The 22,615-nt window shown below is 55.9% G+C and overlaps 1 protein-coding gene across 4 annotated transcripts in view; it reads left to right on the top strand.

Moving 5' to 3' along the window:
- Positions 1-22,615, top strand: part of MYO1B (myosin IB) — a 216,795-nt gene that overhangs the window by 94,024 nt on the left and 100,156 nt on the right. For all 4 annotated transcript variants that reach the window (XM_066577259.1, XM_066577258.1, XM_066577257.1 and 1 more), the window contains 4 exons: positions 6,736-6,840; positions 8,125-8,171; positions 10,404-10,467; positions 16,011-16,109. In XM_066577259.1, the coding sequence (XP_066433356.1) occupies positions 6,736-6,840; positions 8,125-8,171; positions 10,404-10,467; positions 16,011-16,109 (315 nt within the window). The remainder of the gene's footprint in view (positions 1-6,735; positions 6,841-8,124; positions 8,172-10,403; positions 10,468-16,010; positions 16,110-22,615) is intronic.

The following is a 22,615-nucleotide window of genomic DNA, read 5'->3' as shown; positions in this document are numbered from 1 at the left end:
CAACGTCAACAGGTTGGCTAGCGGCCCGACGGCTTGCCCAACGTCAACAGGTTGGCTAGCGGCCCGACGGCTTGCCCAACGTCAACAGGTTGGCTAGCGGCCCGACGGCTTGCCCAATGTCAACAGGTTGGCTAGCGGCCCGACGGCTTGCCCAACGTCAACAGGTTGGCTAGCGGCCCGACGGCTTGCCCAACGTCAACAGGTTGGCTAGCGGCCCGACGGCTTGGCCAACGTCAACAGGTTGGCTAGCGGCCCGACGGCTTGGCCAACGTCAACAGGTTGGCTAGCGGCCCGACGGCTTGGCCAACGTCAACAGGTTGGCTAGCGGCCCGACGGCTTGGCCAACGTCAACAGGTTGGCTAGCGGCCCGACGGCTTGGCCAACGTCAACAGGTTGGCTAGCGGCCCGACGGCTTGGCCAACGTCAACAGGTTGGCTAGCGGCCCGACGGCTTGGCCAACGTCAACAGGTTGGCTTGCGGCCCGACGGCTTGGCCAACGTCAACAGGTTGGCTAGCGGCCCGACGGCTTGGCCAACGTCAACAGGTTGGCTAGCGGCCCGACGGCTTGGCCAACGTCAAGAGGTGTGCTTGCGGCCCGACGGCTTGGCCAACGTCAACAGGTGTGCTTGCGGCCCGACGGCTTGGCCAACGTCAACAGGTGTGCTTGCGGCTCGACGGCTTGGCCAACGTCAACAGGTGTGCTTGCGGCTCGACGGCTTGGCCAACGTTAACAAGCGCCGCTTACAAATTGTGCACTTGTTGGGCGAAGCTACACAAAACTTTCAAAAATGACGGCATACACTAATAGTCTGCTGGACCGGAGATTAAGGACACGAAATGCTCTGCTGTCTTTCTTGGCAGCCGCTTTGTCTCCTATCCCCCCAGCGATGACTACAGCAGCATAAAACTTTTTGCTCCTTATTTAGCAAAACTGTCTACCAGTGAGATGTCCTTGTTTCCCAACCAATCACAGTGCAGCTTGCATCTTACCTCAGAATCTTAAGAAATGAACGCTGCACTGTGATGGGTTGCTGTTGATAACAAGGACATCTTACTGAGAGACCGTTTTAATAAATTGAACTTCTTGAGTTTCCATCGGTATCAAATTTTTGTATCCGAGGGTTATTACATGGAGTTTGGGGGTCTCACATTGGGGAGATCGCCTGTAATAACCCAGTATATACAGCCTCATATATCCAAATAAGATGTCTGTGACCTGCAGTTTCATCCCAGCGGTGGAGCAGCTGATCGCCATCTCCTTGTACAAAGTGCCGGCAGCCGCCGGATGTGTTCTCCATCCATGGTTCACGCCATACTGTTACCGGTAGTCTGAGCGCTCGCGACCCGGGGGCCTCATAGTAACATAGTATGTAAGGTCGAATGAAGACAATGTCCATCTAGGTCAGCCTGTTTATCCTCCTTGTTGATCCAGAGGAAGGAAATAAACCCCAACGAGGCAGAAGCCAATTAGCCCTCCCCGCCCCCCTAATGGCAGTCAGACTGATCCCTGGACCAACTGTTTTGTGATATGTATGACTTTTTGATCGCTTTTAATTCAGCGTTTTTTGGAGATGGGGACGCCAAAGAAGCCCGATTCTGGCGTTGTGTTTTATTTTCAGTGTTCACCGTCCGGATTAATTATGTGATTATTATAATAAACTAAAACTGATTTCATTGGATTAATAGCATTTGATCGCTGAGCTCTGTCATTGGCTGCAGCAGCCTGTGTATGGGATGTTAGCATTTGATCGCTGAGCTCCGTCATTGGCTGCAGCAGCCTGTATACGGTATGTTAGTCGATGGCTGAGCTCTGTCATTGGCTGCAGCAGCTTGTGTACGGGATGTTAGCAGTTGATGGCTGAGCTCTGTCATTGACTGCAGCAGCCTGTGTATGGGATGTCAGTTGATGGCTGAGCTCTGTCATTGGCTGCAGCAGCTTGTGTACGGGATTTTAGTTGATGGCTGAGTTCTGTCATTGGCTGCAGCAGCCTGTGTATGGGATGTTAGCATTTGATCGCTGAGCTCCGTCATTGGCTGCAGCAGCCTGTATACGGTATGTTAGTCGATGGCTGAGCTCTGTCATTGGCTGCAGCAGCTTGTGTACGGGATGTTAGCAGTTGATGGCTGAGCTCTGTCATTGACTGCAGCAGCCTGTGTATGGGATGTCAGTTGATGGCTGAGCTCTGTCATTGGCTGCAGCAGCTTGTGTACGGGATTTTAGTTGATGGCTGAGTTCTGTCATTGGCTGCAGCAGCCTGTGTATGGGATTTTAGTTGATGGCTGAGTTCTGTCATTGGCTGCAGCAGCTTGTGTACGGGATGTTAGCAGTTGATGGCTGAGCTCTGTCATTGGCTGCAGCAGCCTGTGTATGGGATGTCAGTTGATGGCTGAGCTCTGTCATTGGCTGCAGCAGCTTGTGTACGGGATGCTAGCAGTTGATCACTGAGCAGCCTGTGTACGGGATGTTACTTGATGGCTGAGCCCTGTTATTGGCTGCAGCAACTTGTGTACGGGATGTTAGCAGTTGATGGCTGAGCTCTGCCCTTGGCTGCAGCAGCCTGTGTATAGGATGTAAGCATTCGATCGCTGAGCTCTGTCATTCACTGCAGCAGCCTGTATATGGGATGTTAGCAGTTGATGGCTGAGCTCCGTCATTGGCTGCAGCAGCCTGTATACGGGATGCTAGTCGATGGCTGAGCTCTGTCATTGGCTGCAGCAGCCTGTGTACGGGATTTTAGTTGATGGCTGAGTTCTGTCATTGGCTGCAGCAGCTTGTGTACGAGATGTTAGCAGTTGATGGCTGAGCTCTGTCATTGGCTGCAGCAGCCTGTGTACGGGATGTCAGTTGATGGCTGAGCTCTGTCATTGGCTGCAGCAGCTTGTGTACGGGATGCTAGCAGTTGATCACTGAGCAGCTTGTGTACGAGATGTTAGCAGTTGATGGCTGAGCTCTGTCATTGGCTGCAGCAGCCTGTGTACGGGATGTCAGTTGATGGCTGAGCTCTGTCATTGGCTGCAGCAGCCTGTGTACGGGATGTTAGCAGCTGATCACTGAGCCCTGTCATTGGCTGCAGCAGCTTGTGCACGGGATATTAGTTGATGGCTGAGCTCTGTCATTGGCTGCAGCAGCCTGTGCACGGGATATTAGTTGATGGCTGAGCTCTGTCATTGGCTGCAGCAGCCTGTGTACGGGATGTTACTTGATGGCTGAGCTCTGTCATTGGCTGCAGCAGCTTGTTTACGGGATGTTACTTGATGGCTGAGCTCTGGCATTGGCTGCAGCAGCTTGTCTACGGGATGTTACTTGATAACTGAGCTCTGTCATGGGCTGCAGCAGCCTGTGACGTTCCATACACAGGTTGCTGCAGCCTGTTAATATTACATCAATCTGGGGATTCAGAGCTGCTGGCAAGGAACCTGTAGGTAGTGGGAACAGGTGAGTATGAGCGGGTTACTTATTTTGGGGCAGTTTTAACAAAAAAAAAAAAAACTCTTATGAGCCCGTTAAAGAAGGAATCCGCTCCCAGGTCAAAGACCCGCGAGGAGACCAAGTCAGGCCGCCGTGTGCTTTTACTGCAAATTGTCCTGTGCGGATTTTGCAGGTGAAAAGAATTTTTTTCCTGCTTGCATCCAAGTCATGTAAAACCGCCCGGATCTGTGGGGAAAGTGAGCGGCGGGCGTTTTAAGGTCCCATTGAGAGCGCAGTCTTTTTCTTTGCACCCCCCTTACATTTTTCAATGTTCTGTCTTACATTAGACTGTTATACATGGTGTGACGTACTGCGGGGCGTGATAGTGGACGGTCGCTACGTGGCCCCTAGGTTCCGTTATTATGCCTAGTGGGGCTGGAGGAAGTTCATGTCCCGCTGTTAGAGACATGAAAGCCCAGGAGTGCAATGTAATCTCCAGACAGTAGTTGCTGGGGTCTTTTCTTTAAAGGTCTTTGGGCCTGGATTTTTGGAATGGATGGCAGGTTGGTAGTGGGGCCATCCATTCCACTTCCTCCACTCCGGGTTATGTGAGAGGTCAATCAGCACAGGTGCTAGGGGTGGGCCAGGAAGAGGGGTATACAAATAGCAGTGTGCACTGACACAGGGAGACTGGACCCAGGCAGCCTGTGATACCTGCTAGAGGTAAGAGCCCTGCTGTGTGGTGCACCTGCTGAACGGGACCTGTACAGGCGGGGACTGCCTATTATCCCAATGCTGAATGGGACCTGTACATGCAGGGACCGCCTATTATCCTAATGCTGAACGGGACCTGTACAGGCGGGGACTGCCTATTATCCTAATGCTGAATGGGACCTGTACAGGCGGGGACCGCCTATTATCCTAATGCTGAACGGGACCTGTACAGGCGGGGACTGCCTATTATCCTAATGCTGAACGGGACCTGTACAGGCGGGGACTGCCTATAATCCTAATGCTGAATGGTACCTGTACAGGTGGGGACTGCCTATTATCATAATGCTGAATGGGACCTGTACAGGCGGGGACTGCCTATTATCCTAATGCTGAACGGGACCTGTACAGGCAGGGACCGCCTATTATCCTAATGCTAAACGGGACCTGTACAGGCAGGGACCGCCTATTATCCTAATGCTGGACGGGACCTGTACAGGCGGGGACCGCCTATTATCCTAATGCTGAACGGGACCTGTACAGGCAGGGACCGCCTATTATCCTAATGCTGGACGGGACCTGTACAGGCGGGGACTGCCTATTATCATAATGCTGGACGGGACCTGTACAGGCAGGGACTGCCTATTATCCTAATGCTGGACGGGACCTGTACAGGCTGGGACTGCCTATTATCCTAATGCTGGACGGGACCTGTACAGGCAGGGACTGCCTATTATCCTAATGCTGGACGGGACCTGTACAGGCAGGGACTGCCTATTATCATAATGCTGAATGGGACCTGTACAGGCGGGGACTGCCTATAATCCTAATGCTGAACGGGACCTGTACAGGCAGGGACTGCCTATTATCCTAATGCTGACCGGGACCTGTACAGGCGAGGACTGCCTATTATCCTAATGCTGAACGGGACCTGTACAGGCAGGGACTGCCTATTATCCTAATGCTGGACGGGACCTGTACAGGCAGGGACTGCCTATTATCCCAATGCTGGACGGGACCTGTACAGGCAGGGACTGCCTATTATCCTAATGCTGGACGGGACCTGTACAGGCAGGGACTGCCTATTATCCTAATGCTGGACGGGACCTGTACAGGCAGGGACTGCCTATTATCCTAATGCTGAGCGGGACCTGTACAGGCAGGGACTGCCTATTATCCTAATGCTGGACGGGACCTGTACAGGTGGGGACTGCCTATTATCATAATGCTGAATGGGACCTGTACAGGCGGGGACTGCCTATAATCCTAATGCTGAATGGTACCTGTACAGGTGGGGACTGCCTATTATCATAATGCTGAATGGGACCTGTACAGGCGGGGACTGCCTATTATCCTAATGCTGAACGGGACCTGTACAGGCAGGGACCGCCTATTATCCTAATGCTGGACGGGACCTGTACAGGCAGGGGCCGCCTATTATCCTAATGCTGAATGGGACCTGTACAGGCGGGGACTGCCTATTATCCTAATGCTGAACGGGACCTGTCCAGGCGGGGACTGCCTATTATCCTAATGCTGAACGGGACCTGTCCAGGCGGGGACTGCCTATTATTCCTAATGCCGGACTGTAATAAACACAGGTGGCGCCTGCACTTGGACTTTACATACTTGTCTCCGTCTCTGACTGCCACAAACCTGCACTCTGCCGAGCTGTTTTTCCACGGTAGTTAGAACTAAGTTACCTCCAAGGTCCTGGCAGACCGCGTCAGATCTAAAGCACCATCTGTTCCAAATGTAACCAGCATCATTTTGAGGCCTGACGGCAGTGCGCCGGTGGGCACACCATTGGGCAACGGAAGAAGGTGGCCTGGTCTTCAGAGTCATGGTCCTTTTTGCTATTGGGTAGTTATAACTCCTGCGGGACCTTCCTCCACACTGCAACTGTTAGCAAACATGGAAATGGAGAATTGGCTTTAAAGGGTGTGGAATGGGGGAAAAAAAGACCCGTCCTCCCCTGTCCTGAGAGGCAGCACTGGAAACCTTAATAGGGTACCATTTAAAGTGCTGTGGGGCTCCATCTTTTCCATGTGTGCCACTGATTGGGTACTTGTGGAAGAAATGGCGCCAGCCTGCACAATGGTACGTCACCCAGCTAGTGGAGGAGTGGGATGTCCTCAGCAACGTCTTTCTGGGAATCCATGAATTCTGCAATCCCGGAGGATGTTACTTGTATCTCCTGCCTAAACATTCTTGCAGATCAAGTGCCACCCCTTCACGGCAGTCAATTCCCAAGATAATGCAACTGGCCACAATGCAGAAATGCTCAGGAATGGTTTGAGGAACATGATAAGGAGTTCAAAGTGTTGACTTGGTCTCCGAACTCCCCAGATCTCAATCTGATCAATCCCATACATGGCGTCCCGACTCCCCATTTACATAGGGGATCTGCCGCTGATGTCTTGGTGTCAGACCCACCGGACACCGTTGGAGGTCTTATGACGCCTCAATGGACCACAGCTGTTTTGGCCACATGAGTGAGACCTATACAATATGAAGTCGTAATGTTCTACTTCCAGTATAACCTTCATGGTTACTTCCATCTGTCTGTATGATTATTACATCCAACATATGTCTCTGTATATTGTGTCTTCCAGAGGCAAGCAAGCTGGTCATGTCTTATGTAGCAGCTGTATGTGGGAAAGGGGCTGAAGTCAATCAGGTGAAGGAACAACTCCTGCAGTCGAATCCGGTTTTAGAAGGTAAGACGAGACATTTAGTTTATGGCCCTATCCCCACTGATACTGTATCTGCATTGTGAAGCTTCGTGTAGCTGAGGTTTGCATCATGAGGTCCTACGGCAAAGTATAACGTGCAGTCAGTATAGATCGCCGCATAGGCAAGATAAAGTGCTTGTAAACTGCGCAGTTCGCATACGAGGGGGTGCGGGTGATCTTTGGCTTTGACCACCAAACCGTGGCATAGAACAATGACATTTCACAGATATTCTACACCGTCCCTCACATATCAATGCACTTCGGACTGTGTTGTCGCAGCTTCTTCAACCCGTCCAGATAAAATTCCATTGGTTTGTCAGCAATTGCGTCAAAAAATTGAGGCAAATTTGGCTGCCTTGAGATGTATCTTCAAATTAGAAAGGAGATGATGGTCCAAGGGGGCGAGATCAGGCCTATATGGAAGGTGATCCAGCACCTCCAAACTGGGGTCGGCCAGTTTGCCCTGGGTGATGGCCGCTGTGTGGGACAAGCTTAACACAGTGTACACCCCTGTGGAAGGTCATCCACCCCACCGTATTTCACCTGTTTCCCAAAAGACAAAAACCATCACCTTGGATGACGACTTCTACATTTTGAACGTCTGTGGACGCGGAGATCCTCTGTGTCTCCATTCTGTTGGTTCCGGATCATACATAACAATCCACATCTCCTCAACCGTCAGCAGTTGGGAGAAGAAAGCATTGGCATCCTGCCTAGAACGCTGCATGATTTCCTGGGAGGCTAGCACTTGGGCATGCTTTTGATCTGCTGACAAACCGTCCGGGACTCGCTTGGCAGACGCCTTCCTCATGTCCGGATGATCAGGAATTAGGCACCTAACTCTTTCTCTGAAAATGGTCAAAGAACTTCACTGGTCTTCCAGAATCCATCATGGATGGTTGATATGGATTCTGAAGCCGCCAGTTGTTGGCCGCGGAGTACGAGGGGTGCCGGTCACCTCATGTCTGCACCGTTGCCGAGGACGTCTATGGAGGAATCTGCTGCAGACTCCATCCCATGGTCTTTCAAATCTGCAGAATGTAAGAATTCCGCATTGGATCAGGCCAGAGCGTCACAAGGGCGGAGTTACACATATAGAACTTTCATCGGGTGAGGATGGGAAGCCGCGGCCGTCTCGACACGCCTCGCCTGCTGCATGTATGTGCGTGGTAGATTGATGCTTGTCCTTGCTTGTAGCTAAAGCATACGCTTACCGGACGATTATAGCAATGCCGTTTCACACAATCTGTATTTGTTCTTCATTACCAGCATTTGGAAACGCAAAAACCGTGCGGAACGACAACTCTTCCAGATTCGTAAGTGTCTGGCGCTGCGTCTTCATGCTTGTACTTGGAGTCTTCTGGGGATGGTGTGCGCCATTCCAGAAGCGCCCTATAGCCGAGGGGTCATAATGATACAATGTGATATAAAGTGACCCTCAGTGACAGTGTCTGAATTGTTATTACATGTATTTAACCCCTTGGTGACCGGCATGTTCTTTACAGCGGTCACTAGGCCGCCATATTCTAAGGTCCTATGCAGGGAACAGCCGGGGATCGAATCTCTGATGACGGTCATTTTATCGCTATTGCAGCCGGCCGTCAGACTGCTGACTGAAGCAGATTGGAGACTCGGAGGCTCAACATATTTTGTAAAGACATTTTTATTTTTATTATTTTTTAAAATAATCTACAAAGTTACAATAATATGTTTAAAACAATCCTAAAATCCTGCAGTTTTCACACTGACCACGGAGCAAAATATAGTCTGACACCTCCTGTTTAACAGTCATCTCACTGACATCACAGGCAGGATTACAATGAAGTGTGACACCTGTATGTACATAGCTCAGGATCCATCATTACCAATAGGTGTTGTCACAGCTCACCTCCTCCCACTCCTTGCACAGAGCATGCCAACAACACTCTTCTCTAGAACTTTATAGGTGATATCACAGCTCTCCTCCTCCTCCTCCCTGCACAGGTCACTGAGCATGCCCACAACACTGTACCATAGAGGTCAATATCCTTGCCATTGTGTGACTGGCCAATGTGGCTGCTGTACAGCATATCTCTAAATGCTGTTATCTGCAGCACAGGCAAGATGGCCACCACCATAGCCACGCCCAGATAAAGTAAATATAAACTACAATTAGTAAATAAAAGCCACTGAATGGAGAACGTTTAATTATGTTGTTGTGATTATTAATAAACACAATTGGGCGATACATTCCCTTTGCGTCTTAGAAGCCGCACAGTTTGGAATGTGGCCCTTTGGACGCCGCCCCAAGTGCTCGCAACTTCATACAAATCATACATTTTAGGGTCATTCACGAGGGCTTGGGGCCCGACGATCGAGTTTCCCCTTTGTGAAATGACGCGGCTGGGGATTCATAACGGAGGGACGGAAGTAACGCTGATCTCATGAAATGACATCCCACAACCAGAATGGCGTGGAAGGATAGAAGAACTCTTGTTCCCGCGCCTTACAGATGGCCCTCGGGGGCCGTTGAGGGCGGTTTTTAATGCAATTCGATTGTCTCTTCAATTGAGCCAACGAGTTCTTGGGCTCCTCTCTCCACTGACCAGTCCCAGCAAGAGCGCCTCCTCAGGTGATTAGCTGCACATGACAGTTAGGGAAGCTGCTTCTTGGGGATCTTGGCTTGATAAAATCTAGGAGGACTTTGTGATTCTCGCTGTCCACGGGATGCACAGCAGTCTCCTCCTATGTCACACCTCCATGGCGTTGGTCTTCCTTCTGTCTGTCGCGATTATCCAGGGCCCGGCAGCCATCCACAGAGCAGCTATGGGGGAGGCGATCGCACGGACTGCTTGGCTTTAGATGCAGTGCTGATATCCTCACTGTACTAGATGCCATTCCTGCCGCCCGTTGCTTTCCATCCGAGGGCTGATAGTCTCTTGATTCCAGACGTTGTGTCCCCATTTCTGTTAATTTTGGAACCAAGGGAAATGGAGTGGTGGACCATTTCAGTGTCCTCATGGTGGATCTTTATGTGCATCTTCCATTCTGGAAGCTCTTCTCTTTGAGCTTTCAGGATGCGTTGCTCCAGATCTTTCATCCAGTGGGGTCGCATCGTCGCCATATCTGATTGTTGGTCTGCCGCCAATCTTACCTCCAATGTTGATGTATTCTGGTATTGCTTCTCCATATGTAGTTGTCAGTGGGGCTTCTTGGTCCACATAAAGGGATCTGACAAGCTGGACAAGAAGGGGGTGTTGTCAGAAGGTGGTGACACTAGTGACTTAAAACCGTGCATCCTCGCTGCAGTGGGATCGGTAATGCCATATATGTAGACCCGCCTGGGCAGACTAGGCCCCTCCCCTGACAGCTGCCGCCTCAGCAGCGGCACCCTCATCTGTAGGGTTGTCACAGTTCTTTTATCTCTGCCCGTCATTCTGGCTGTTGGATGGCGGTTCATGTATGAAGACATCGGCTTCACTTCTGTTTGATCCGTGGGTGTTTGTGCTACAGTGGAATGTTTCTACGTTCACGCGGCTCACGGTTGTCCGTGCAAATGTTTATTTCAGGGCAAATACATGGATATCGAATTCGATTTCAAGGGAGACCCACTTGGTGGAGTCATCAGCAACTGTAAGTATGTACCGTGATGAGCGAGGGTTGGGTGGGGCGCCATCCGGTGCAGACCGGCTTCTGGACACGCCGGCGCTTATTTACTATCCGATATCAGTGCTCCAAGAATAAAATAGAATATCGCACACTTAAAGGGGTATTCCCAAAATTCACTTTTATCACCTACTCCCTGAAACCCCCACCAATCCCGAGAACGGCGGTCCGGTGTCCCTCTGACTGCGGGCTTGATGAGACTGAATGGAACGGCGGTCACGCATGTGGGACTGCCGGAGATAGCTGAGCACTTGTACGGGGCGACATCCAGCAGACCCATTGACATGAAGGAAGAGCATTCAGTCTGCAGGGGGTGCTGTGGGGAGGAGAGGAGGTCCCAACACCCCCATTCTCAGGATCGCTGGGGGTCTCAGACTTCAACCAGCTATGAGGCAGCCCCTTAACTTGTCTAGTGTCCACTGATGTCAGGTTAGTGTAACTGCAGAAAGTGTCCAGATGAGCTTGTGTACAAACACGATGGGGCGACTCCTCACACGCAGGCTGGCATCAGTATTCTAGTGTTAAATACTCGCATGAGCCCCCTGGGCACCCATGGGAGAATGCTCAGCTTTAAAAAAAAGAACAAAGTCAAATACAAGCCACAGCCTGTCGCTCTCCCTGCCGCGGCCCGTCCCGCCGCGGCCCGTCCCGCCGCCCGCCGCGGCCCGTCACGCCCTCCGCTGTGACTTTTCAAAAGTTCAGTTTCACCAGTTTGCCAAATTTTGGTTCGAACCGTCCTTGAAGTTTACCAATACCCCTAAAACTGGTGCACAGCACTGTCTACGAGCCCTAAAGCCCCATATAAGACTCTTAGATCACCACGATACTTTTGGGTTGTTTTTAAGGTAAAGTTAATGAAGAAAAGATCTGACAAAAATACATGATGTTAACCCTTTGCAATCCAATTTTGGATTCAGGGTTTCCCAGGGGGCGTTCTCTTTCTGCCATTTTACAATGGCTCCATCTGCTGGCTAGAGCCAGTACTGCGGTATTGGACATGCTGGAGAGGCCCCTGACAACAGAGCGGCCAGTAATATACAGTAAGAATACCCTGTCGGACGGCTTCCAACATCGAAGCTGTACAGCCCTCAATCAGAATGTCTTTAGATATCAGACAGTGGATTGGAAAGGGTTAAAGGGGTTGTCCCGAGGCAGCAAGTGGGTCTATACACTTCTGCATGGCCATAATAATGCACTTTGTAATGTACATTGTGCATTAATTATGAGCCATACAGAAGTTATAAAAAGTTTTATACTTACCTGCTCCGTTGCTGGCGTCCTCGTCTCCATGGTGCCGACTAATTTTCGCCCTCCGATGGCCAAATTAGCCGCGCTTGCGCAGTCCGGGTCTTCTCCTCTTCTCTATGGGGCTCCGTGTAGCTCCGTGTAGCTCCGCCCCGTCACGTGCCGATTCCAGCCAATCAGGAGGCTGGAATCGGCAATGGACCGCACAGAAGCCCTGCGGTCCATGAAGACAGAGGATCCCGGCGGCCATCTTCAGCAGGTGAGTATGAAGACGCCGGACCGCCGGGATTCAGGTAAGCGCTGTGCGGGTGGTTTTTTTAACCCCTGCATCGGGGTTGTCTCGCGCCGAACGGGGGGGGGGGGGGGGGGTTAAAAAAAAAAAAAAAAACGTTTCGGCGCGGGACAACCCCTTTAATGCCAGCTTTCGGGATAGATGCAAGCTGACGGAGGTGGCAATATCCTGAAAGCTCACTGTAACATCATGTATTTGTGTTAGCCATTAAAAGGTATCGTATCTACAAGATGACTTGGACCATAAGGGGTTACACATAATACAATACACAGAATCGCTGTGGGGTGGCTGCAGGCTGCAGGGAGTGACTATAAATCAGGATAATGGCTGCTCTCCGCCTCCTTCCTGCTGCCGCGTTACACGATGACCGGCTCTGCAGCCTTATTGCACATTTTGTGCTGCTTATGATCTGCTAACACAAGTGATGATGATAAATATGGAGAACAAGCAGCCCCGGTCCATCGCCTGGCAGCCGCCTGTCACCCAGCCAGCCAGCCACCCGTCGCCCAGCCAGCCGGCCAGCCGCCCGTCGCCCAGCCAGCCAGCCGGCTGCCCGTCGCCCAGCCAGCCAGCCGGCTGCCCGTCGCCCAGCCAGCCGCCCGTCGCCCAGCCAGCCAGCCGCCCGTCGCCCAGCCAGCCAGCCGCCCGTCGCCCAGCCAGCCAACCGCCCGTCGCCCAGCCAGCCAACCGCCCGTCGCCCAGCCAGCCAACCGCCCGTCGCCCAGCCAGCTCTACTTGGTCAGCTGAATTCCCCTGTTTACCGCTCACATCAGTCACAGTCAGTCACTGTGTCCACTGCACGGTCGGATCCAGCGACCGCCGGCACCGCTCTCTGCGTGGAACAGATTACTGATGGGGCAGGGGCACAACTAGAAGCCCTCAGCTGTAAAGAAACAGAGCAGAAAGAGTCAGGGACGTCCTGCAGAGATGTGAAGGACGCCGTGGATTCTTCTCCTCGTAGATACAATGCGCACTTCTAGGTACCATCCGTCCTCGGTCGCCGGTGGAGACCTGGATGTCTGCTAGATGCTAGTAATTCCAGCCCACCATATCTCATGAATATATTTCATGCACGACCTTAAAGAGAAAATCGCCTGTTACATAAATCACATTTTTGGGCAAAACATACTCTTTACGAATTTTTGGTAACTTTTTTTATTTTTCATTTGTCGTCACAATAAAAAAAAAAAAACTTAAATACGGGGTTTTTCACACTGACCACTGAGACTAATACGAGCCCTTCCTTACTGATCTGTAGAGGCAGCTTTACAGCAGTCATCTCACTGATATCACAGGCAGGATTACACTGAGAGGGGACACCTATATGTAGATGACGCAGGATCCATCATTCACAATAGTCACAGCTCACCTCCTCCCTCTCCCTGCACACTGACCACAGAGCCTAATACTAGTCTGATGCTTCCTGATCTGTAGAGGAAGCTTTACAGCAGACATCTCACTGATATCACAGGCAGGATTACACTGAGAGGGGACACCTATATGTAGATAACACAGGACCCATCATTCACAATAGCCACAGCTCACCTCCTCCCTCTCCCTGCACACTGACCACAGAGCCTAATACTAGTCTGATGCTTCCTGATCTGTAGAGGCAGCTTTACAGCAGTCATCTCACTGACATCACAGGCAGGATTACACTGAGAGGGGACACCTGTATGTAGATAGCACAGGGTCCACCATTCACAATAGTCACAGCTCTCCTCCTCCCCTCCATGCACACTGACATCACAGGGAGGATTACACTGATAGGAGACACCTATATATAGATAACACAGCATCCACCATTCACAATAGTCACAGCTCACCTCCTCCCCTCCCTGTACAGACAGGATTAAACTGAGAGGAGACACCGATATATAGATAACACAGCAGCCACCATTCACAATAGTCACAGCTCACCTCCTCCCCCCCCCCCTCCCTGTACAGACAGGATTACACTGAGAGGAGACATCTATATATAGATAACACAGCATCCACCATTCACAATAGTCACAGCTCACCTCCTCCCCTCCCTGCACACTGACATCACAGGCAGGATTACACTGAGAGGTGACACCTATATGTAGATAACACATGACCCACCATTTACAATAGTCACAGCTCACCCCCCCCCCTCCCTGTACACACAGGATTACACTGAGAGGTGACACCTATATGTAGATAACACAGGACCCACCATTTACAATAGTCACAGCTCTCCTCCTCCCTCTCCCTGCACACTGACATCACAGGCAGGATTACACTGAGAGGTGACACCTATATGTAGATAACACAGGACCCACCATTTACAATAGTCACAGCTCTCCTCCTCCCCTTCCCTGCACACTGACCACAGAGCCTAATACTAGTCTGATCCTTACTGATCTGTAGAGGAAGCTTTACAGCAGTGATCTCACTGATATCACAGGCAGGATTACACTGAGAGGTGACTCCTATATGTAGATAACACAGGAGCCACCATTTACAATAGTCACAGCTCACCTCCTCCTCCTCCCTGCACACTGACCACAGAGCCTAATACTAGCCCGATGCTTCTGTAGCACTCGCTTGTCCTATCTTTGTGACGTGCAGGCATTTAGCGCAGCTACGATTGTAAACGCTTCTATAGGAAACCATTGTTTTCCCAAAGGAAGTGATCACTAGAATCTCCTTGATGACTTTGTACGCTGACGTGCCAAAAGTAACGGGATAGCCATATATAAAATGATGATGAAGTGCGTTAGCTCAGGTGAGAGCAGCGCCCTCACCTGTGGAAGTTGTGAGGTGCAATACCAGGACTGGAAAGTTGGCCTGAAATGGCAGTCGCCCACATGTGATTCACCCGCGGATCGGGGGGTTTTGGTTAGCAGCGTCAGAGGATCGGCAAGTGTTTCCCATTGTTTTCCTGTCCCGTTGAAAACAATGGATGATGCGTTCTGAAGAGCGCAGAAATAAAGGGCGCGGCGCTCGTGATTGACGGCATTCACAAGCATGGGCTTCAAATTCATGTCGCACGGTTTTCACGGCCGTGTGGAAGGCTTGGGGGGCTACAAGTTGCATCTCTCAGTTATGTAATAATGGTTTCAGGCCGAGGATTGTTCGCGAGTCGCGCCGCTCTTGTTTAGCGTTTCCCAATATCGCAGTTACGCTTCATTCCCAAGAAGGAATCCTCTGCAGTACTGCCTCCTGGACAAGGGCGGCGCTGTTTGGAGGGCAGAGCAGGTAAGCCGGGACAACGCCTCCATTACTACTATGTTAGCCCATTGGCCTCCTCATCCTGTGATCCTGAAGCAGGACTAGTGGGGACTCCTCATCCCAGCACCCTGCTCCCTAACTTCCTCTCCCCCCATGACGCGGACCGTAGATGGAGTTACAGGACCTACTGCAGCTGCCCCATGCTGGACATTGGCGTCCCTGGAAACAGTCCTGTGATTGTTGTGGAACATTCCTGCGCTGCCAGATGCGGGGTGTTAACCCTGTCCTGTACGGCCGTCACCCGATCCCTTGTGATCCTCTGCAGACGTTTGTGTAGCTCTAATGTAGCGATCGATCACCAAGTATAACCTACTAGAGAGGGTTAGGGGAACGGAATGGGGATCCGGGCTTAATAATCGATGGCTGGCATTACCTCAGGATAGGCGATAGTGGGAAAAGGGGGAGCAACCCGAATAAGAAGTGTGAGGGGGCCATATCTGTGGGCAAGGATGGGAAATAAGGCTCGGTGCCGCCAACCCCCAAAGAGCGCCACAGCCTTCAGGGCGAATGTGTCAACTGCAGGCGCCAAAGTGATGGTAGACTTGGGGGACGGACACAATAATATGATCTCTCAGGAGATTCTCGGTTTATTGCATGGCCAGCATATATCCGTGTTCCGAGGCATGTCAGTGAATGGAAGTTATAAAGGCTGACCACTCTGAGGGCCATCTCAGGCGGTCACTCCCTGGGCACTCCGGTAATGTTACCTTGTTTCTAGATCTACTGGAGAAGTCAAGAGTTGTCAAACAGCCAAGGGGAGAACGAAACTTCCACGTCTTCTATCAGTTGTTGTCTGGCGCTTCTGAGGACCTACTAAGTAAGTGTGAACTGTGAGACGTGCGGGGCCCTCTGGGGTTTAGGCTTCCCTTTTCTCATATATGTATCTTTGTTCTGTGAGTCGTGCGGGGCCCTCTGGGGTTTAGGCTTCCCTTTTCTCATATATGTATATTTGTTCTGTGAGTCGTGCGGGGCCCTCTGGGGTTTAGGCTTCCCTTTTCTCATATATGTATATTTGTTCTGTGAGACGTGCGGGGCCCTCTGGGGTTTAGGCTTCCCTTTTCTCATATATGTATCTTTGTTCTGTGAGACGTGCGGGGCCCTCTGGGGTTTTGGCTTCCCTTTTCTCATATATGTATATTTGTTCTGTGAGTCGTGCGGGGCCCTCTGGGGTTTTGGCTTCCCTTTTCTCATATATGTATATTTGTTCTGTGAGACGTGCGGGGCCCTCTGGGGTTTAGGCTTCCCTTTTCTCATATATGTATCTTTGTTCTGTGAGACGTGCGGGGCCCTCTGGGGTTTTGGCTTCCCTTTTCTCATATATGTATATTTGTTCTGTGAGTCGTGCGGGGCCCTCTGGGGTTTTGGCTTCCCTTTTCTCATATATGTATATTTGTTCTGTGAGACGTGCGGGGCCCTCTGGGGTTTTGGCTTCCCTTTTCTCATATATGTATCTTTGTTCTGTGAGACGTGCGGGGCCCTCTGGGGTTTTGGCTTCCCTTTTCTCATATATGTATATTTGTTCTGTGAGTCGTGCGGGGCCCTCTGGGGTTTTGGCTTCCCTTTTCTCATATATGTATCTTTGTTCTGTGAGACGTGCGGGGCCCTCTGGGGTTTAGGCTTCCCTTTTCTCATATATGTATCTTTGTTCTGTGAGACGTGCGGGGCCCTCTGGGGTTTAGGCTTCCCTTTTCTCATATATGTATATTTGTTCTGTGAGACGTGCGGGGCCCTCTGGGGTTTAGGCTTCCCTTTTCTCATATATGTATCTTTGTTCTGTGAGACGTGCGGGGCCCTCTGGGGTTTTGGCTTCCCTTTTCTCATATATGTATATTTGTTCTGTGAGTCGTGCGGGGCCCTCTGGGGTTTTGGCTTCCCTTTTCTCATATATGTATCTTTGTTCTGTGAGACGTGCGGGGCCCTCTGGGGTTTAGGCTTCCCTTTTCTCATATATGTATCTTTGTTCTGTGAGTCGTGCAGGGCCCTCTGGGGTTTAGGCTTCCCTTTTCTCATATATGTATCTTTGTTCTGTGAGTCGTGCGGGGCCCTCTGGGGTTTAGGCTTCCCTTTTCTCATATATGTATCTTTGTTCTGTGAGACGTGCGGGGCCCTCGGGGGTTTTGGCTTCCCTTTTCTCATATATGTATATTTGTTCTGTGAGACGTGCGGGGCCCTCTGGGGTTTTGGCTTCCCTTTTCTCATATATGTATCTTTGTTCTACCTTCCCTCATGTGGGGAACCCCCCGAAGCTGTCTGTAGCCGGGGATCTCATCCTGGGGACAACCCTGGCTCATATTCCTGCTCATTGTTACAAGGCTTGTTAACAGGTCTGACTCGCAGCAATGCAGCCTTACAACAGGGGGCGCTCTAGAGGTATTGTCCCATCTCCAATTTGCATACTGAATTTCCCAGAGGAGCATGCGTGGTCCTCTAGGTCTCCCACACATTCTGGGTGCTCTCCAGAAGGATGCCCTTCCTGACCCACCTACTAGACCCCACCTTATTGCAGTTTGCTCACCGTCGGCCGTCCTCCTGATAGCCCGCCTGGCGCTCAGCGTCGGCCGTCCTCCTGATAGGCCGCCTGGCGCTCAGCGTCGGCCATCCTCCTGATAGCCCGCCTGGCGCTCTGCGTCGGCCGTCCTCCTGATAGGCGTCGGCCGTCGTCCTGGTAGCCCGCCTGGTACTCTGCGTCGGCCGGCGTCCTGGTAGCCCGCCTGGCGCTCTGCGTCGGCCGTCCTCCTGATAGGCGTCGGCCGTCCTCCTGATAGCCCGCCTGGCGCTCTGCGTCGGCCGTCCTCCTGATAGCCCGCCTGGCGCTCTGCGTCAGCCGTCCTCCTGATAGCCCGCCTGGCGCTCTGCGTCGGCCGGCGTCCTGGTAGCCCGCGTGGCGCTCTGCGTCGGCCGGCGTCCTGGTAGCCCGCGTGGCGCTCTGCGTCGGCCGGCGTCCTGGTAGCCCGCCTGGCGCTCTGCGTCGGCCGTCCTCCTGATAGGCGTCGGCCGTCCTCCTGATAGGCGTCGGCCGTCCTCCTGATAGGCGTCGGCCGTCCTCCTGATAGGCCGCCTGGCGCTCTGCGTCGGCCGTCCCCCTGATAGGCCGCCTGGCGCTCTGCGTCGGCCGTCCTCCTGATAACCCGCCTGGCGCTCTGCGTCGGCCGTCCTCCTGATAGGCGTCGGCCGTCCTCCTGATAGGCGTCGGCCGTCTTCCTGATAGGCGTCGGCCGTCCTCCTGATAGCCCGCCTGGCGCTCTGCGTCGGCCGTCCTCCTTGATAGTCCGCCTGGCGCTCTGCGTCGGCCGTCCTCCTTGATAGCCCGCCTGGCGCTCTGCGTCGGCCGGCGTCCTGGTAGCCCGCGTGGCGCTCTGCGTCGGCCGGCGTCCTGGTAGCCCGCGTGGCGCTCTGCGTCGGCTGGCGTCCTGGTAGCCCGCCTGGCGCTCTGCGTCGGCCGGCGTCCTGGTAGCCCGCCTGGCGCTCTGCGTCGGCCGTCGTCCTGGTAGCCCGCCTGGCGCTCTGCGTCGGCCGTCCTCCTGATAGGCGTCGGCCGTCCTCCTGATAGGCGTCGGCCGTCCTCCTGATAGGCGTCGGCCGTCCTCCTGATAGCCCGCCTGGCGCTCTGCGTCGGCCGTCCTCCTGATAGCCCGCCTGGCGCTCTGCGTCGGCCGTCCTCCTGATAGCCCGCCTGGCGCTCTGCGTCGGCCGGCGCCCTGGTAGCCCGCCTGGCGCTCTGCGTCGGCCGGCGCCCTGGTAGCCCGCGTGGCGCTCTGCGTCGGCCAGCGTCCTGGTAGCCCGCGTGGCGCTCTGCGTCGGCCGGCGTCCTGGTAGCCCGCGTGGCGCTCTGCGTCGGCCGGCGTCCTGGTAGCCCGCGTGGCGCTCTGCGTCGGCTGGCGTCCTGGTAGCCCGCCTGGCGCTCTGCGTCGGCCGGCGTCCTGGTAGCCCGCCTGGCGCTCTGCGTCGGCCGTCCTCCTGGTAGCCCGCCTGGCGCTCTGCGTCGGCCATCCTCCTGATAGGCGTCGGCCGTCCTCCTGATAGGCGTCAGCCGTCTTCCTGATAGGCGTCGGCCGTCCTCCTGATAGGCCGCCTGGCGCCCTGCGTCGGCCGTCCTCCTGATAGCCCGCCTGGCGCTCTGCGTCGGCCGTCCTCCTGATAGGCGTCGGCCGTCCTCCTAATAGCCCGCCTGGCGCTCTGCGTCAGCCGTCCTCCTGATAGCCCGCCTGGCGCTCTGCGTCGGCCGTCCTCCTGGTGGCCCGCCTGGCGCTCTGCATCGGCCGTCGTCCTGGTGGCCCGACTGGCGCTCTGCGTCGGCCGTCCTCCTGGTAGCCCGCCTGGCGCTCTGCGTCGGCTGTCCTCCTGATAGGCGTCGGCCGTCCTCCTGATAGGCGTCGGCCGTCTTCCTGATAGGCGTCGGCCGTCCTCCTGATAGGCCGCCTGGCGCCCTGCGTCGGCCGTCCTCCTGATAGCCCGCCTGGCGCTCTGCGTCGGCCGTCCTCCTGATAGCCCCCCTGGCGCCCTGCGTCGGCCGTCCTCCTGATAGGCGTCGGCCGTCCTCCTAATAGCCCGCCTGGCGCTCTGCGTCGGCCGTCCTCCTGATAGCCCGCCTGGCGCTCTGCGTCGGCCGTCCTCCTGGTGGCCCGCCTGGCGCTCTGCGTCGGCCGTCCTCCTGGTGGCCCGCCTGGCGCTCTGCGTCGGCCGTCCTCCTGGTGGCCCGCCTGGCGCTCTGCGTCGGCCGTCCTCCTGGTGGCCCGCCTGGCGCTCTGCGTCGGCCGTCCTCCTGGTGGCCCGCCTGGCGCTCTGCGTCGGCCGTCCTCCTGGTAGCCCGCCTGGCGCTCTGCGTCGGCCGTCCTCCTGGTAGCCCGCCTGGCGCTCTGCGTCGGCCGTCCTCCTGGTAGCCCGCCTGGCGCTCTGCGTCTGCCGTCCTCCTGGTAGCCCGCCTGGCGCTCTGCGTCGGCCGTCCTCCTGGTAGCCCGCCTGGCGCTCTGCGTCGGCCGTCCTCCTGGTAGCCCGCCTGGCGCTCTGCGTCGGCCGTCCTCCTGGTAGCCCGCCTGGCGCTCTGCGTCGGCCGTCCTCCTGGTAGCCCGCCTGGCGCTCTGCGTCGGCCGGCCGTCCTGATAGCCCGCCTGGCGTTCTGCGTGGGCCGTCCTCCTAATAGGCGTTGGCCGTCCTCCTGATAGCCCGCCTGGCGCTCTGCGTCGGCCATCCTCCTGATAGCCCGCCTGGCGCTCTGCGTCGGCCGTCCTCCTGGTAGCCCGCCTGGCGCTCTGCGTCGGCCGGCCGTCCTGATAGCCCGCCTGGCGCTCTGCGTCGGCCGGCCGTCCTGATAGCCCGCCTGGCGCTCTGCGTCGGCCGTCCTCCTGATAGCCCGCCTGGCGCTCTGCGTCTGCCGTTCTCCTGGTAGCCCGCCTGGCGCTCTGCATCGGCCGGCCGTCCTGATAGCCCGCCTGGCGCCCTGCGTCGGCCGTCCTCCTGATAGCCCGCCTGGCGCTCTGCGTCGGCCGTCCTCCTGATAGGCGTCGGCCGTCCTCCTGATAGGCGTCGGCCGTCTTCCTGATAGGCGTCGGCCGTCCTCCTGATAGGCCGCCTGGCGCTCTGCGTCGGCCGTCCTCCTGATAGGCCGCCTGGCGCTCTGCGTCGGCCGTCCTCCTGATAGCCCGCCTGGCGCTCTGCGTCGGCCGTCCTCCTGATAGCCCGCCTGGCGCTCTGCGTCGGCCGTCCTCCTGATAGGCGTCGGCCGTCGTCCTAATAGCCCGCCTGGCGCTCTGCGTCGGCTGTCCTCCTGATAGCCCGCCTGGCGCTCTGCGTCGGCCGTCCTCCTTGATAGTCCGCCTGGCGCTCTGCGTCGGCCGTCCTCCTTGATAGCCCGCCTGGCGCTCTGCGTCGGCCGGCGTCCTGGTAGCCCGCGTGGCGCTCTGCGTCGGCCGGCGTCCTGGTAGCCCGCGTGGCGCTCTGCGTCGGCTGGCGTCCTGGTAGCCCGCCTGGCGCTCTGCGTCGGCCGGCGTCCTGGTAGCCCGCCTGGCGCTCTGCGTCGGCCGTCGTCCTGGTAGCCCGCCTGGCGCTCTGCGTCGGCCGTCCTCCTGATAGGCGTCGGCCGTCCTCCTGATAGGCGTCGGCCGTCCTCCTGATAGGCGTCGGCCGTCCTCCTGATAGCCCGCCTGGCGCTCTGCGTCGGCCGTCCTCCTGATAGCCCGCCTGGCGCTCTGCGTCGGCCGTCCTCCTGATAGCCCGCCTGGCGCTCTGCGTCGGCCGGCGCCCTGGTAGCCCGCCTGGCGCTCTGCGTCGGCCGGCGCCCTGGTAGCCCGCGTGGCGCTCTGCGTCGGCCAGCGTCCTGGTAGCCCGCGTGGCGCTCTGCGTCGGCCGGCGTCCTGGTAGCCCGCGTGGCGCTCTGCGTCGGCCGGCGTCCTGGTAGCCCGCGTGGCGCTCTGCGTCGGCCGGCGTCCTGGTAGCCCGCCTGGCGCTCTGCGTCGGCCGGCGTCCTGGTAGCCCGCCTGGCGCTCTGCGTCGGCCGTCCTCCTGGTAGCCCGCCTGGCGCTCTGCGTCGGCCGTCCTCCTGATAGGCGTCGGCCGTCCTCCTGATAGGCGTCAGCCGTCTTCCTGATAGGCGTCGGCCGTCCTCCTGATAGGCCGCCTGGCGCCCTGCGTCGGCCGTCCTCCTGATAGCCCGCCTGGCGCTCTGCGTCGGCCGTCCTCCTGATAGGCGTCGGCCGTCCTCCTAATAGCCCGCCTGGCGCTCTGCGTCGGCCGTCCTCCTGATAGCCCGCCTGGCGCTCTGCGTCGGCCGTCCTCCTGGTGGCCCGCCTGGCGCTCTGCATCGGCCGTCGTCCTGGTGGCCCGACTGGCGCTCTGCGTCGGCCGTCCTCCTGGTAGCCCGCCTGGCGCTCTGCGTCGGCTGTCCTCCTGATAGGCGTCGGCCGTCCTCCTGATAGGCGTCGGCCGTCTTCCTGATAGGCGTCGGCCGTCCTCCTGATAGGCCGCCTGGCGCCCTGCGTCGGCCGTCCTCCTGATAGCCCGCCTGGCGCTCTGCGTCGGCCGTCCTCCTGATAGCCCCCCTGGCGCCCTGCGTCGGCCGTCCTCCTGATAGGCGTCGGCCGTCCTCCTAATAGCCCGCCTGGCGCTCTGCGTCGGCCGTCCTCCTGATAGCCCGCCTGGCGCTCTGCGTCGGCCGTCCTCCTGGTGGCCCGCCTGGCGCTCTGCGTCGGCCGTCCTCCTGGTGGCCCGCCTGGCGCTCTGCGTCGGCCGTCCTCCTGGTGGCCCGCCTGGCGCTCTGCGTCGGCCGTCCTCCTGGTGGCCCGCCTGGCGCTCTGCGTCGGCCGTCCTCCTGGTGGCCCGCCTGGCGCT

This window comes from Eleutherodactylus coqui, chromosome 8 (assembly GCF_035609145.1).
Source record: "Eleutherodactylus coqui strain aEleCoq1 chromosome 8, aEleCoq1.hap1, whole genome shotgun sequence".
Lineage (NCBI taxonomy): Eukaryota > Metazoa > Chordata > Amphibia > Anura > Eleutherodactylidae > Eleutherodactylus > Eleutherodactylus coqui.
The sequence above is the reverse complement of the archived record's forward strand: the minus strand, read 5'-3'. Positions and strand labels throughout refer to the sequence as shown.